General features: G+C 52.7%; 1 protein-coding gene across 1 annotated transcript in view; it reads right to left on the bottom strand.

Annotated features, from left to right (window-relative positions):
- cfap65 (cilia and flagella associated protein 65) overlaps window positions 1-14020 on the bottom strand; it is a 77273-nt gene that overhangs the window by 54174 nt on the left and 9079 nt on the right. The window contains exons 5-9 of the mRNA XM_046293552.1: window positions 12353-12552; window positions 12050-12174; window positions 6267-6489; window positions 5436-5704; window positions 1360-1557 (exon numbers count right to left, since the gene is read on the bottom strand). Coding sequence (XP_046149508.1) covers window positions 1360-1557; window positions 5436-5704; window positions 6267-6489; window positions 12050-12174; window positions 12353-12552 — 1015 coding nt within the window. The remainder of the gene's footprint in view (window positions 1-1359; window positions 1558-5435; window positions 5705-6266; window positions 6490-12049; window positions 12175-12352; window positions 12553-14020) is intronic.

Here is a 14020-nt window from a genome sequence, read left to right as displayed (position 1 = left end):
AGTGGTTAGAGTGTAGGGACGGCAGGTAGCCTAGTGGTTAGAGTGTAGGGACGGCAGGTAGCCTAGTGGTTAGAGGGGAGGCAGGTAGCCTAGTGGTTAAAGTGTAGGGGCGGCAGGTAGCCTAGTGGTTAGAGTGTAGGGACGGCAGGTAGCCTAGTGGTTAGAGTGTAGGGGAGGCAGGTAGCCTAGTGGTTAGAGTGTAGGGGAGGCAGGTAGCCTAGTGGTTAGAGGGGAGGCAGGTAGCCTAGTGGTTAGAGTGTAGGGGAGGCAGGTAGCCTAGTGGTTAGAGTGTAGGGGAGGCAGGTAGCCTAGTGGTTAGAGTGTAGGGGAGGCAGGTAGCCTAGTGGTTAGAGGGGAGGCAGGTAGTCTAGTGGTCAGAGTGTTGGGGCGGCAGGTAGCCTAGTGGTTAGAGTGTAGGGGAGGCAGGTAGCCTAGTGGTTAGAGGGGAGGCAGGTAGCCTAGTGGTTAGAGTGTAGAGGAGGCAGGTAGCCTAGTGGTTAGAGTGTAGGGGTGGCAGGTAGCCTAGTGGTTAGAGTGTAGGGGCGGCAGGTAGCCTAGTGGTTAGAGTGTAGAGGCGGCAGGGTAGCCTAGTGGTTAGAGTGTAGAGGTGGCAGGTAGCCTAGTGGTTAGAGTGTAGGGGAGGCAGGTAGGCTAGTGGTTAGAGTGTAGAGGTGGCAGGTAACCTAGTGGTTAGAGTGTAGAGGAGGCAGGTAGCCTAGTGGTTAGAGTGTAGGGGCGGCAGGTAGCCTAGTGGTTAGAGTGTAGGGACGGCAGGTAGCCTAGTGGTTAGAGGGGAGGCAGGTAGCCTAGTGGTTAAAGTGTAGGGGCGGCAGGTAGCCTAGTGGTTAGAGTGTAGGGACGGCAGGTAGCCTAGTGGTTAGAGTGTAGGGACGGCAGGTAGCCTAGTGGTTAGAGGGGAGGCAGGTAGCCTAGTGGTTAAAGTGTAGGGGCGGCAGGTAGCCTAGTGGTTAGAGTGTAGGGACGGCAGGTAGCCTAGTGGTTAGAGGGGAGGCAGGTAGCCTAGTGGTTAGAGTGTAGGGGCGGCAGGTAGCCTAGTGGTTAGAGTGTAGGGGCGGCAGGTAGTCTAGTGGTTAGAGTGTAGGGGCGGCGGGTTACCTAGTAGTTAGAGTATAGGGCCAGTAACCGAAAAGTTGCTAGATCGAATCCCCGAGCTGACAAGGTAAAAATCTGTTGTTCTGCCCCTGAACAAGGCAGTTAACCCGCTGTTCCTACGCTTCCTACTGTTTGGCCGAAGACTCAAACCCAGGACTTCTGCCTTGCAAACACACATGACCGCCCGCCTGAAGCGTTGTTCCACTAGAGCCGAGATTTCACAGATCAACCGTCTGCCGCACATACCTCTTGTAACATCAGAGCTCCCTCCGGGTCCACTTGGATCTTGTCCTCTGCCAGCATGGCGCCCAGTACATCAGGAGGGTAGCAGGTGAGTCCCCGGGCCAGGTGATGCCGGTACAGGACCAGGTGTCTGGGGTGAAGGATGGCTGGTTTCAGCTGCTCAGAGTGACAGGTCCCTATCAGGTCCAGGAACAGAGGCTCCTGAACAGGGAAGATACAAACACGATTGGTAGTATAGCTGTGTGTGTGTGTGTGTGTGTGTGTGTGTGTGTGTGTGTGTGTGTGTGTGTGTGTGTGTGTGTGTGTGTGTGTGTGTGTGTGTGTGTGTGTGTGTGTGTGTGTGTGTGTGTGTGTGTGTGTGTGTGTGTGTGTGTGTGTGTGCGTGTGCGTACTGAACATACAGCTGTTGGTATGTCGTCTTAACACTTAACGGCATTCTCATGTTCATTCTGAACGAGACATGGAAGCCTAGTTAATGTTACTCACAAAACATACTCTACATTTTGAAAAGCTTTGACTGAAATTAACTGCTGCTGTATAAACCCTAAACGTCTCCTGTCGGCTATAAGACATCGGTGTTCTGCAGCTGGTCAGAGTCTGAGCCCCAGTCCCTCACTCTCCTGTCCCTCACCCTCCTGCCCCTCACCCTCCTGTCCCTCACCCTCACCCTCCTGTCCCTCACCCTCCTGTCCCTCACTCTCCTGTCCCTCACTCTCCTGTCCCTCACTCTCCTGTCCCTCACCCTCCTGCCCCTCACCCTCCTGTCCCTCACCTTCCTGTCCCTCACCCTCCTGCCCCTCACCCTCCTGCCCCTCACCCTCCTGTCCCTCACCCTCCTGTCCCTCACTCTCCTGTCCCTCACCCTCCTGTCCCTCACCCTCCTGTCCCTCACCCTCATCCTCCTGTCCCAGTCCCTCACCATCCTGTCCCCACCCTGTGTAGCAGCAGACAGACCACCCTCCAGTCCCTCACCCTGTGTAGCAGCAGACAGACCACCCTCCTGTCCCTCACCCTCCTGCCCCTCACCCTCCTGTCCCTCACCCTCCTGTCCCTCACCCTGTGTAGCAGCAGACAGACCACCCTCCTGTCCCTCACCCTCCTGCCCCTCACCCTCCTGTCCCTCACCCTCCTGCCCCTCACCCTCCTGCCCTTCACCCTCCTGTCCCTCACCCTCCTGTCCCTCACCCTCACCCTCCTGTCCCAGTCCCTCACCCTCCTGTCCCTCACTCTCCTGTCCCTCACCCTCCTGTCCCTCACCCTCCTGTCCCTCACCCTCCTGTCCCTCACCCTGTGTAGCAGCAGACAGACGACCCTCCTGCCCCTCACCCTCATGTCCCTCACCCTCCTGTCCCTCACCCTGTGTAGCAGCAGACAAACGACCCTCCTGTCCCCTCACCCTCTCCTGTCCCTCACCCTCCTCCTGTCCCTCACCCTGTCCCTCAGCAGCAGACAGACGACCCTCCTGTCCCTCACCCTCATGTCCCTCACCCTCCTGTCCCTCACCCTGTGTAGAAGCAGACAGACGACCCTCCTGTCCCTCACCCTGTGTAGCAGCAGACAGACCACCCTCCTGTCCCTCACCCTGTGTAGCAGCAGACAGACGACCCTCCTGCCCCTCACCCTCATGTCCCTCACCCTCCTGTCCCTCACCCTGTGTAGCAGCAGACAGACGACCCTCCTGTCCCTCACCCTGTGTAGCAGCAGACAACCCTCCTGTCCCTCACCCTCCTGTCCCTCACCCTCCTGTCCCTCACCCTCATCCTCCTGTCCCAGTCCCTCACCATCCTGTCCCCACCCTGTGTAGCAGCAGACAGACCACCCTCCAGTCCCTCACCCTGTGTAGCAGCAGACAGACCACCCTCCTGCCCCTCACCCTCCTGTCCCTCACCCTCCTGTCCCTCACCCTGTGTAGCAGCAGACAGACCACCCTCCTGTCCCTCACCCTCCTGCCCCTCACCCTCCTGTCCCTCACCCTCCTGCCCCTCACCCTCCTGCCCTTCACCCTCCTGTCCCTCACCCTCCTGTCCCTCACCCTCACCCTCCTGTCCCAGTCCCTCACCCTCCTGTCCCTCACTCTCCTGTCCCTCACCCTCCTGTCCCTCACTCTCCTGTCCCTCACCCTCATGTCCCTCACCCTCCTGTCCCTCACCCCCTCACCCTCCTGTCCCTCACCCTGTGTAGCAGCAGACAGACGACCCTCCTGTCCCTCACCCTCCTGTCCCTCACCCTGTGTAGCAGCAGACAGACGACCCTCCTGTCCCTCACCCTCCTGTCCCTCACCCTCCTGTCCCTCACCCTATGTAGCAGCAGACAGACGACCCTCCTGCCCCTCACCCTCATGTCCCTCACCCTCCTGTCCCTCACCCTGTGTAGCAGCAGACAGACGACCCTCCTGTCCCTCACTCTCCTGTCCCTCACCCTCCTGTCCCTCACCCTGTGTAGCAGCAGACAGACGACCCTCCTGTCCCTCACCCTGTGTAGCAGCAGACAGACGACCCTCCTGTCCCTCACCCTCCTGTCCCTCACCCTCCTGTCCCTCACCCTGTGTAGCAGCAGACAGACGACCCTCCTGCCCCTCACCCTCATGTCCCTCACCCTCCTGTCCCTCACCCTGTGTAGCAGCAGACAGACCCTCCTGTCCCTCACCCTCCTGTCCCTCACCCTCCTGTCCCTCACCCTGTCCCTCACTCTCCTGTAGCAGCAGACAACCCTCCTGTCCCTCACCCTCCTGTCCCTCACCCTCCTGTCCCTCACCCTCATCCTCCTGTCCCAGTCCCTCACCATCCTGTCCCCACCCTGTGTAGCAGCAGACAGACCACCCTCCAGTCCCTCACCCTGTGTAGCAGCAGACAGACCACCCTCCTGTCCCTCACCCTCCTGCCCCTCACCCTCCTGTCCCTCACCCTCCTGTCCCTCACCCTGTGTAGCAGCAGACAGACCACCCTCCTGTCCCTCACCCTCCTGCCCCTCACCCTCCTGTCCCTCACCCTCCTGCCCCTCACCCTCCTGCCCTTCACCCTCCTGTCCCTCACCCTCCTGTCCCTCACCCTCCTGTCCCAGTCCCTCACCCTCCTGTCCCTCACTCTCCTGTCCCTCACCCTCCTGTCCCTCACTCTCCTGTCCCTCACCCTCATGTCCCTCACCCTCCTGTCCCTCACCCTGTGTAGCAGCAGACAGACGACCCTCCTGTCCCTCACCCTCCTGTCCCTCACCCTGTGTAGCAGCAGACAGACGACCCTCCTGTCCCTCACCCTCCTGTCCCTCACCCTCCTGTCCCTCACCCTGTGTAGCAGCAGACAGACGACCCTCCTGCCCCTCACCCTCATGTCCCTCACCCTCCTGTCCCTCACCCTGTGTAGCAGCAGACAGACGACCCTCCTGTCCCTCACTCTCCTGTCCCTCACCCTCCTGTCCCTCACCCTGTGTAGCAGCAGACAGACGACCCTCCTGTCCCTCACCCTCATGTCCCTCACCCTCCTGTCCCTCACCCTGTGTAGAAGCAGACAGACGACCCTCCAGTCCCTCACCCTGTGTAGCAGCAGACAGACCACCCTCCTGCCCCTCACCCTCCTGTCCCTAACCCTGTGTAACAGCACACAGACCACCCTCCTGTCCCTCACCCTGTGTAACAGCAGACAGACCACCCTCCTGCCCCTCACCCTCCTGTCCCTCACCCTGTGTAACAGCAGACAGACCACCCTCCTGCCCCTCACCCTCCTGTCCCTCACCCTGTGTAGCAGCAGACAGACGACCCTCCTGTCCCTCACCCTATGTAGCAGCAGACAGACCATCCTCCTGCCCCTCACCCTCCTGTCCCTCACCCTGTGTAACAGCAGACAGACCACCCTCCTGCCCCTCACCCTCCTGTCCCTCACCCTGTGTAACAGCAGACAGACCACCCTCCTGCCCCTCACCCTCCTGTCCCTCACCCTGTGTAACAGCAGACAGACCACCCTCCTGTCCCTCACCCTGTGTAGCAGCAGACAGACCACCCTCCCCCCTCACCCTGTGTAGCAGCAGACAGACCACCCTCCCCCCTCACCCTGTGTAGCAGCAGACAGACCACCCTGCCCCCTCACCCTGTGTAGCAGCAGACAGACCACCCTCCTGTGATGTCCCATGGGGTGGTGTGGTCTGAAGAGCAGGCGTAGGCGCTGGTGGCTGTTGGGTGGCAGGGTACCACAGGCTGGCTCCAAGGTGAAGACACTATGCCCTGTGGCGTCCAAGTCAAACTGATACTGGGCCTCCACAGAGGAGGAGTTGATGATGTCGAAGGTGCGCAAGGCCTCCTCACCCTCATCCACACAGCCAAAGTCCAGCATGGAGGAGGACAGGGACACCTGAGGACCTGCAGAGGAGGAGGGAGGATCAAGATGGAGGAGGACAGAGAACCTGAGGAGCTGCAGAGGAGGAGGGAGGATAGAGATGGAGGAGGACAGGGACACCTGAGGACCTGCAGAGGAGGAGGGAGGATAGAGATGGAGGAGGACAGAGAACCTGAGGACCTGCAGAGGAGGAGGGAGGATAGAGATGGAGGAGGACAGGGACACCTGAGGACCTGCAGAGGAGGAGGGAGGATAGAGATGGAGGAGGACAGAGAACCTGAGGACCTGCAGAGGAGGAGGGAGGATCAAGATGGAGGAGGACAGAGGACCTGAGGAGCTGCAGAGGAGGAGGAGGGAGGATCAAAATGGAGGAAGACAGATAACCTGAGGACCTGCAGAGGAGGAGGAGGGAGGATCAAAATGGAGGAAGACAGATAACCTGAGGACCTGCAGAGGAGGAGGAGGGAGGATCAAGATGGAGGAGGACAGAGAACCTGAGGACCTGCAGAGGAGGAGGAGGGAGGATCAAGATGGAGGAGGACAGAGACACCTGTGATTTCCTTCGTATTGCTTACTGTACTGTACCTATGCAGGTGCCGGTGACTTTGAGCAGGGTTTTGCTGAGCGCCCCGGGGCATGTGAGTGACAGGTAGTCCACAGTGGTAATGTCCACAGTTCCAGGAGAGAAAATCACAGGTACCCTGATGGAGGTACGTGGAGCCACCTCTCCCTTCTGGATACCACACTGGAACACTGACTCTGACAGCAGCGGGCGCTGCATCCTGGACAGACTAAAGGAAGTCGTTATCTGGGAGAAAATGAAAGAGAGACAGGGAGAGAGAGAGATGGGGGTTGGGGGGGGGAGACCATAAACAGAGAGGCAGTGTGAAGTTGATGAAGAAATGTATCCCATGCAGGCTAATGCTGATGACAATCTCTGATTGAAGAAGCTAGGAGGAAGGAACTGAGGATGGATTGAGAATCAGAAGCTAGGAGGAAGGAACTGAGGATGGATTGAGAATCAGAAGCTAGGAGGAAGGAACTGAGGATAGATTGAGAATCAGAAGCTAGGAGGAAGGAACTGAGGATGGATTGAGAATCAGAAGCTAGGAGGAAGGAACTGAGGATAGATTGAGAATCAGAAGCTAGGAGGAAGGAACTGAGGATAGATTGAGAATCAGAAGCTAGGAGGAAGGAAGGAACTGAGGATAGATTGAGAATCAGAAGCTAGGAGGAAGGAACTCACTGAGGATAGATTGAGAATCGGAAGCTAGGAGGAAGGAACTCACTGAGGATGGATTGAGAATCAGAAGCTAGGAGGAAGGAACTCACTGAGGATGGATTGAGAATCAGAAGCTTGGAGGAAGGAACTCACTGAGGATGGATTGAGAATCAGAAGCTAGGAGGAAGGAACTCACTGAGGATGGCTTGAGAATCAGAAGCTAGGAGGAAGGAACTCACTGAGGATGGAATCAGAAGCTAGGAGGAAGGAACTCACTGAGGATGGATTGAGAATCAGAAGCTAGGAGGAAGGAACTCACTGAGGATGGAATCAGAAGCTAGGAGGAAGGAACTCACTGAGGATGGATTGAGAATCAGAAGCTAGGAGGAAGGAACTCACTGAGGATGGATTGAGAATCAGAAGCTAGGAGGAAGGACATCACTGAGGATGCAATCAGAAGCATGGAGGAAGGAACTCACTGAGGATGGATTGAGAATCAGAAGCTAGGAGGAAGGAACTCACTGAGGATGGAATCAGAAGCATGGAGGAAGGAACTCACTGAGGATGGATTGAGAATCAGAAGCTAGGAGGAAGGAACTCACTGAGGATGGAATCAGAAGCATGGAGGAAGGAACTCACTGAGGATAGATTGAGAATCAGAAGCTAGGAGAAAGGAACTCACTGAGGATGGATTGAGAATCAGACGCTAGGAGGAAGGAACTCACTGAGGATGGATTGAGAATCAGAAGCTAGAAGGAAGGACATCACTGGGGATGCAATCAGAAGCTAGGAGGAAGGAACTCACTGAGGATGGAATCAGAAGCATGGAGGAAGGAACTCACTGAGGATGGATTGAGAATCAGAAGCTAGGAGGAAGGAACTCACTGAGGATGGATTGAGAATCAGAAGCTAGGAGGAAGGAACTCATTGAGGATGGATTGAGAATCAGAAGCTAGGAGGAAGGAACTCACTGAGGATGGATTGAGAATCAGACCCTAGGAGGAAGGAACTCACTGAGGATTGATTGAGAATCAGAAGCTAGGAGGAAGGAACTCACTGAGGATGGATTGAGAATCAGAAGCTAGGAGGAAGGAACTCACTGAGGATGGATTGAGAATCAGAAGCTAGGAGGAAGGAACTCACTGAGGATGGAATCAGAAGCTAGGAGGAAGGAACTCACTGAGGATGGATTGAGAATCAGAAGCTAGGAGGAAGGAACTCACTGAGGATGGATTGAGAATCAGACGCTAGGAGGAAGGAACTCACTGAGGATGGATTGAGAATCAGAAGCTAGAAGGAAGGACATCACTGAGGATGCAATCAGAAGCTAGGAGGAAGGAACTCACTGAGGATGGAATCAGAAGCATGGAGGAAGGAACTCACTGAGGATGGATTGAGAATCAGAAGCTAGGAGAAAGGAACTCACTGAGGATGGATTGAGAATCAGACGCTAGGAGGAAGGAACTCACTGAGGATGGATTGAGAATCAGAAGCTAGAAGGAAGGACATCACTGGGGATGCAATCAGAAGCTAGGAGGAAGGAACTCACTGAGGATGGAATCAGAAGCATGGAGGAAGGAACTCACTGAGGATGGATTGAGAATCAGAAGCTAGGAGGAAGGAACTCACTGAGGATGGATTGAGAATCAGAAGCTAGGAGGAAGGAACTCATTGAGGATGGATTGAGAATCAGAAGCTAGGAGGAAGGAACTCACTGAGGATGGATTGAGAATCAGACCCTAGGAGGAAGGAACTCACTGAGGATTGATTGAGAATCAGAAGCTAGGAGGAAGGAACTCACTGAGGATGGATTGAGAATCAGAAGCTAGGAGGAAGGAACTCACTGAGGATGGATTGAGAATCAGAAGCTAGGAGGAAGGAACTCACTGAGGATGGATTGAGAATCAGAAGCTAGGAGGAAGGAACTCACTGAGGATGGATTGAGAATCAGACGCTAGGAGGAAGGAACTCACTGAGGATGGATTGAGATTCAGAAGCTAGGAGGAAGGAACTCACTGAGGATAGATTGAGAATCAGAAGCTAGGAGGAAGGAACTCACTGAGGATGGATTGAGAATCAGAAGCTAGGAGGAAGGAACTCACTGAGTATGGATTGAGAATCAGAAGCTAGGAGGAAGGAACTCACTGAGGATGGATTGAGAATCAGACGCTAGGAGGAAGGAACTCACTGAGGATGGATTGAGAATCAGAAGCTAGGAGGAAGGAACTCACTGAGGATGGATTGAGAATCAGAAGCTAGGAGGAAGGAACTCACTGAGGATGGATTGAGAATCAGAAGCTAGGAGGAAGGAACTCACTGAGGATGGATTGAGAATCAGAAGCTAGGAGGGAGGAACTCACTGAGGATGGAGTCAGAAGCTAGTAGGAAGGAACTCACTGAGGATGGATTGAGAATCAGAAGCTAGGAGGAAGGAACTCACTGAGGATGGATTGAGAATCAGAAGCTAGGAGGAAGGAACTCACTGAGGATGAATTGAGAAGCTAGGAGGAAGGAACTCACTGAGGATGGAATCAGAAGCTAGGAGGAAGGAACTCACTGAGGATGGATTGAGAAGCTAGGAGGAAGGAACTCACTGAGGATGGATTGAGAATCAGGAGGAAGGAACTAGGAGGAAGGAACTCACTGAGGATGGATTGAGAATCAGAAGCTTGGAGGGAGGAACTCACTGAGGATGGAGTCAGAAGCTAGGAGGAAGGAACTCACTGAGGATGGATTGAGAATCAGAAGCTAGGAGGAAGGAACTCACTGAGGATGAATTGAGAAGCTAGGAGGAAGGAACTCACTGAGGATGGAATCAGAAGCTAGGAGGAAGGAACTCACTGAGGATGGATTGAGAAGCTAGGAGGAAGGAACTCACTGAGGATGGATTGAGAATCAGAAGCTAGGAGGAAGGAACTCACTGAGGATGGATTGAGAATCAGAAGCTTGGAGGAAGGAACCCACTGAGGATGGATTGAGAATCAGAAGCTAGGAGGAAGGAACTCACTGAGGATGGATTGAGAATCAGAAGCTAGGAGGAAGGAACTCACTGAGGATGGATTGAGAATCAGAAGCTAAGGGTAAGGAACTCTCTGAGGATGGAATCAGAAGCTAGGAGGAAGGAACTCACTGAGGATGGATTGAGAATCAGAAGCTAGGAGGAAGGAACTCACTGAGGATGGATTGAGAATCAGAAGCTAGGAGGAAGGAACTCACTGAGGATGGATTGAGAATCAGAAGCTAGGAGGAAGGAACTCACTGAGGATGGATTGAGAATCAGAAGCTAGGAGGAAGGAACTCACTGAGGATGAATTGAGAATCAGAAGCTAGGAGGAAGGAACTCACTGAGGATGGAATCAGAAGCTAGGAGGAAGGAACTCACTGAGGATGGATTGAGAATCAGACGCTAGGAGGAAGGAACTCACTGAGGATGGATTGAGAATCAGAAGCTAGGAGGAAGGAACTCACTGAGGATTAATTGAGAATCAGAAGCTAGGAGGAAGGAACTCACTGAGGATGGAATCAGAAGCTAGGAGGAAGGAACTCACTGAGGATGGATTGAGAAGCTAGGAGGAAGGAACTCACTGAGGATGGATTGAGAATCAGAAGCTAGGAGGAAGGAACTCACTGAGGATGGATTGAGAATCAGAAGCTAGGAGGAAGGAACTCACTGAGGATGGATTGAGAATCAGAAGCTAGGAGGAAGGAACTCACTGAGGATGGATTGAGAATCAGAAGCTAAGGGTAAGGAACTCTCTGAGGATGGAATCAGAAGCTAGGAGGAAGGAACTCACTGAGGATGGATTGAGAATCAGAAGCTAGGAGGAAGGAACTCACTGAGGATGGATTGAGAATCAGAAGCTAGGAGGAAGGAACTCACTGAGGATAGATTGAGAATCAGAAGCTAGGAGGAAGGAACTCACTGAGGATGGATTGAGAATCAGAAGCTAGGAGGAAGGAACTCACTGAGGATGGATTGAGAATCAGAAGCTAGGAGGAAGGAACTCACTGAGGATGAATTGAGAATCAGAAGCTAGGAGGAAGGAACTCACTGAGGATGGAATCAGAAGCTAGGAGGAAGGAACTCACTGAGGATGGATTGAGAATCAGACGCTAGGAGGAAGGAACTCACTGAGGATGGATTGAGAATCAGAAGCTAGGAGGAAGGAACTCACTGAGGATGGATTGAGAATCAGAAGCTAGGAGGAAGGAACTCACTGAGGATGATTTGAGAATCAGAAGCTAGGAGGAAGGAACTCACTGAGGATGGATTGAGAATCAGAAGCTAGGAGGAAGGAACTCACTGAGGATGGATTGAGAATCAGAAGTTTGGAGGAAGGAACTCACTGAGGATGGATTGAGAATCAGACGCTAGGAGGAAGGAACTCACTGAGGATGGATTGAGAATCAGAAGCTAGAAGGAAGGAACTCACTGAGGATGGCTTGAGAATCAGAAGCTAGGAGGAAGGAACTCACTGAGGATGGATTGAGAATCAGAAGCTAGGAGGAAGGAACTCACTGAGGATGGATTGAGAATCAGAAGCTAGGAGGAAGGAACTCACTGAGGATGGATTGAGAATCAGAAGCTAGGAGGAAGGAACTCACTGAGGATGGATTGAGAATCAGAAGCTAGGAGGAAGGAACTCACTGAGGATGGATTGAGAATCAGAAGCTAGGAGGAAGGAACTCACTGAGGATGGATTGAGAATCAGAAGCTAGGAGGAAGGAACTCACTGAGGATGGATTGAGAATCAGAAGCTAGGAGGAAGGAACTCACTGAGGATGGATTGAGAATCAGAAGCTTGGAGGGAGGAACTCACTGAGGATGGAATCAGAAGCTAGGAGGAAGGAACTCACTGAGGATGGATTGAGAATCAGAAGCTTGGAGGAAGGAACTCACTGAGGATGGATTGAGAATCAGAAGCTAGGAGGAAGGAACTCACTGAGGATGGATTGAGAATCAGACGCTAGGAGGAAGGAACTCACTGAGGATGGATTGAGAATCAGAAGCTAGGAGGAAGGAACTCACTGAGGATGGATTGAGAATCAGAAGCTAGGAGGAAGGAACTCACTGAGGATGGAATCAGAAGCTAGGAGGAAGGAACTCACTGAGGATGGATTGAGAAGCTAGGAGGAAGGAACTCACTGAGGACGGATTGAGAATCTCAAAGTGTCTTTCCATGTTGCAGCCGACAGGCACATTGCCAAATTCCAGCACCTTACATCCCTCCTCCTGACCCGGAGCACTGATCTGAAGGAATGGGTACTTTGCTGTGGAAAATATAAACCCATTACCATACAATAAATATATGGGCCAAGTTCTGAAACATTTAAATCCTTTAGACAGTGTGTGAGGTCCAGAACACACAACTGAAACAATGTGTGTCATCCTTGCTTTATCGTTGTTTAATGTTCTTGGCTTTGATCAATCAATATATGTATCACTTACATAGGCCCTGTAGGAGCACAGTACAGCTGTTCTCTCCCTCGTCCCCGAAGGCACAGCTAGCCTGGACCTGGTAGGCCAACGCCTCCCATGGTCTGAAGAGCACCGTGACTCTACACTCCTGACCCGGCTCCAGCATCCCGCTCTCTGGACACAGCTGGAACGGAGAGGGCACCTCCCACCGGAAACCTGTCTGTAGCTTACTGAGGACAGAGAAACACAGTACGTTCCATTGATCAATACGTTGATAACAGTTTTACTGACAGAACCTACCATTGATCAATACTTTGATAACAGTTTTACTGACAGAACCTACCATTGATCAATACTTTGATAACAGTTTTACTGACAGAACCTACCATTGATCAATACGTTGATAACAGTTTTACTGACAGAACCTATCATTGATCAATACTTTGATAACAGTGAGTGTATCTAACTGTACTGACAGACTAGAGACAATAGAAGCACAGCATGTGTGTTGATGATGGGTGGGCGTGGCACTAGAACCACCAGGTGTATCTAAACTACCTGTGGGATGGATTCAACTGGCAACAACTGTTCCCCTGACACCCAGACAACCTTTATTTCCCCTCAATTTACGGTGTGATTAGTCAACCTACCTTTAACCACCATTAACTAACCTACCTTTATCCACCATTAACTAACCAACCTACCTTGAACTAATATTAACCAGCCTACCTTTAACCACCATTAACTAACCAACCTACCTTTAACCACCATTAACTAACCAACCTGTCACGCCTTGGTCATTGTATTTTGTGTTTTGTTATATGTTTGGGTAGGCCAGGGTGTGACATGGGTTTATATGTTGTATTCGTATTGGGGTTTGTATTATTTGGGATCGCGGCTGATTAGGGGTGTGGTATAGGTTTGGCTGCCTGAGGCGATTCTCAATTAGAGTCAGGTGCTTATCGTTGTCTCTGATTGGGAACCGTATTTAGGCAGCCTGAGTTTCGCTTTGTATTTCGTGGGTGTTTGTACCTGTCTCTGTGTTGTAGTCACCAGATAGGCTGTAATTAGTTTCACGTTCCGTTCTGTTGTTTTTGTATTTAGATTCAGTTATTTCATGTACCGCGATTCCTTCATTAAAGTCATGAATAACCTACACGCTGCATTTCGGTCCGACTCTCTTTTTTCAACAGACGAACGCCGTTACAGAAACACCCACCTCTCACGGACCGAGCAGCGTGTAACTGGCAACGACGTAGATAACTGGCAGGAGCTAAAGGAGGACGTTATGGAAGGTAAAGGCATGGAGTATACGACGTGGGAAGAAATCGACAGGTGGGCGGCCGACCCGGACAGAGTGCAGGAGCCCGCCTGGGATTCCCTACAGCAATGCGAAGAGGGCTACAGGCTAATGGAGTCTAAAAGGAAAACACGGCGACGCAGAGCGAAAACCGAAAGTAACCCCCAAATATTTATTGGGGGAGGGCGCAGAGAGAGAGTGGCTGAGTCAGGGTTCAGACCTGAGCCTACTCTCCCTGTTAATTGTGAGGAGCAGCAATATAAGGACTTCTGGTCTTGGGAGATGATATTAGACGGAAAAGGACCCTGGGCGCAGCCGGGAGAATTTCGCCGTCCCAAGGAAGAAATAGATGCAGATAAAGCGGAGAGGCGCTGGTATGAGGAGGCAGCACGGCGACG

Source organism: Oncorhynchus gorbuscha, linkage group LG01, assembly GCF_021184085.1.
Source record: "Oncorhynchus gorbuscha isolate QuinsamMale2020 ecotype Even-year linkage group LG01, OgorEven_v1.0, whole genome shotgun sequence".
Lineage (NCBI taxonomy): Eukaryota > Metazoa > Chordata > Actinopteri > Salmoniformes > Salmonidae > Oncorhynchus > Oncorhynchus gorbuscha.
Note: the sequence above shows the minus strand (reverse complement) of the source record. Positions and strands in the feature narration are given on the sequence as shown.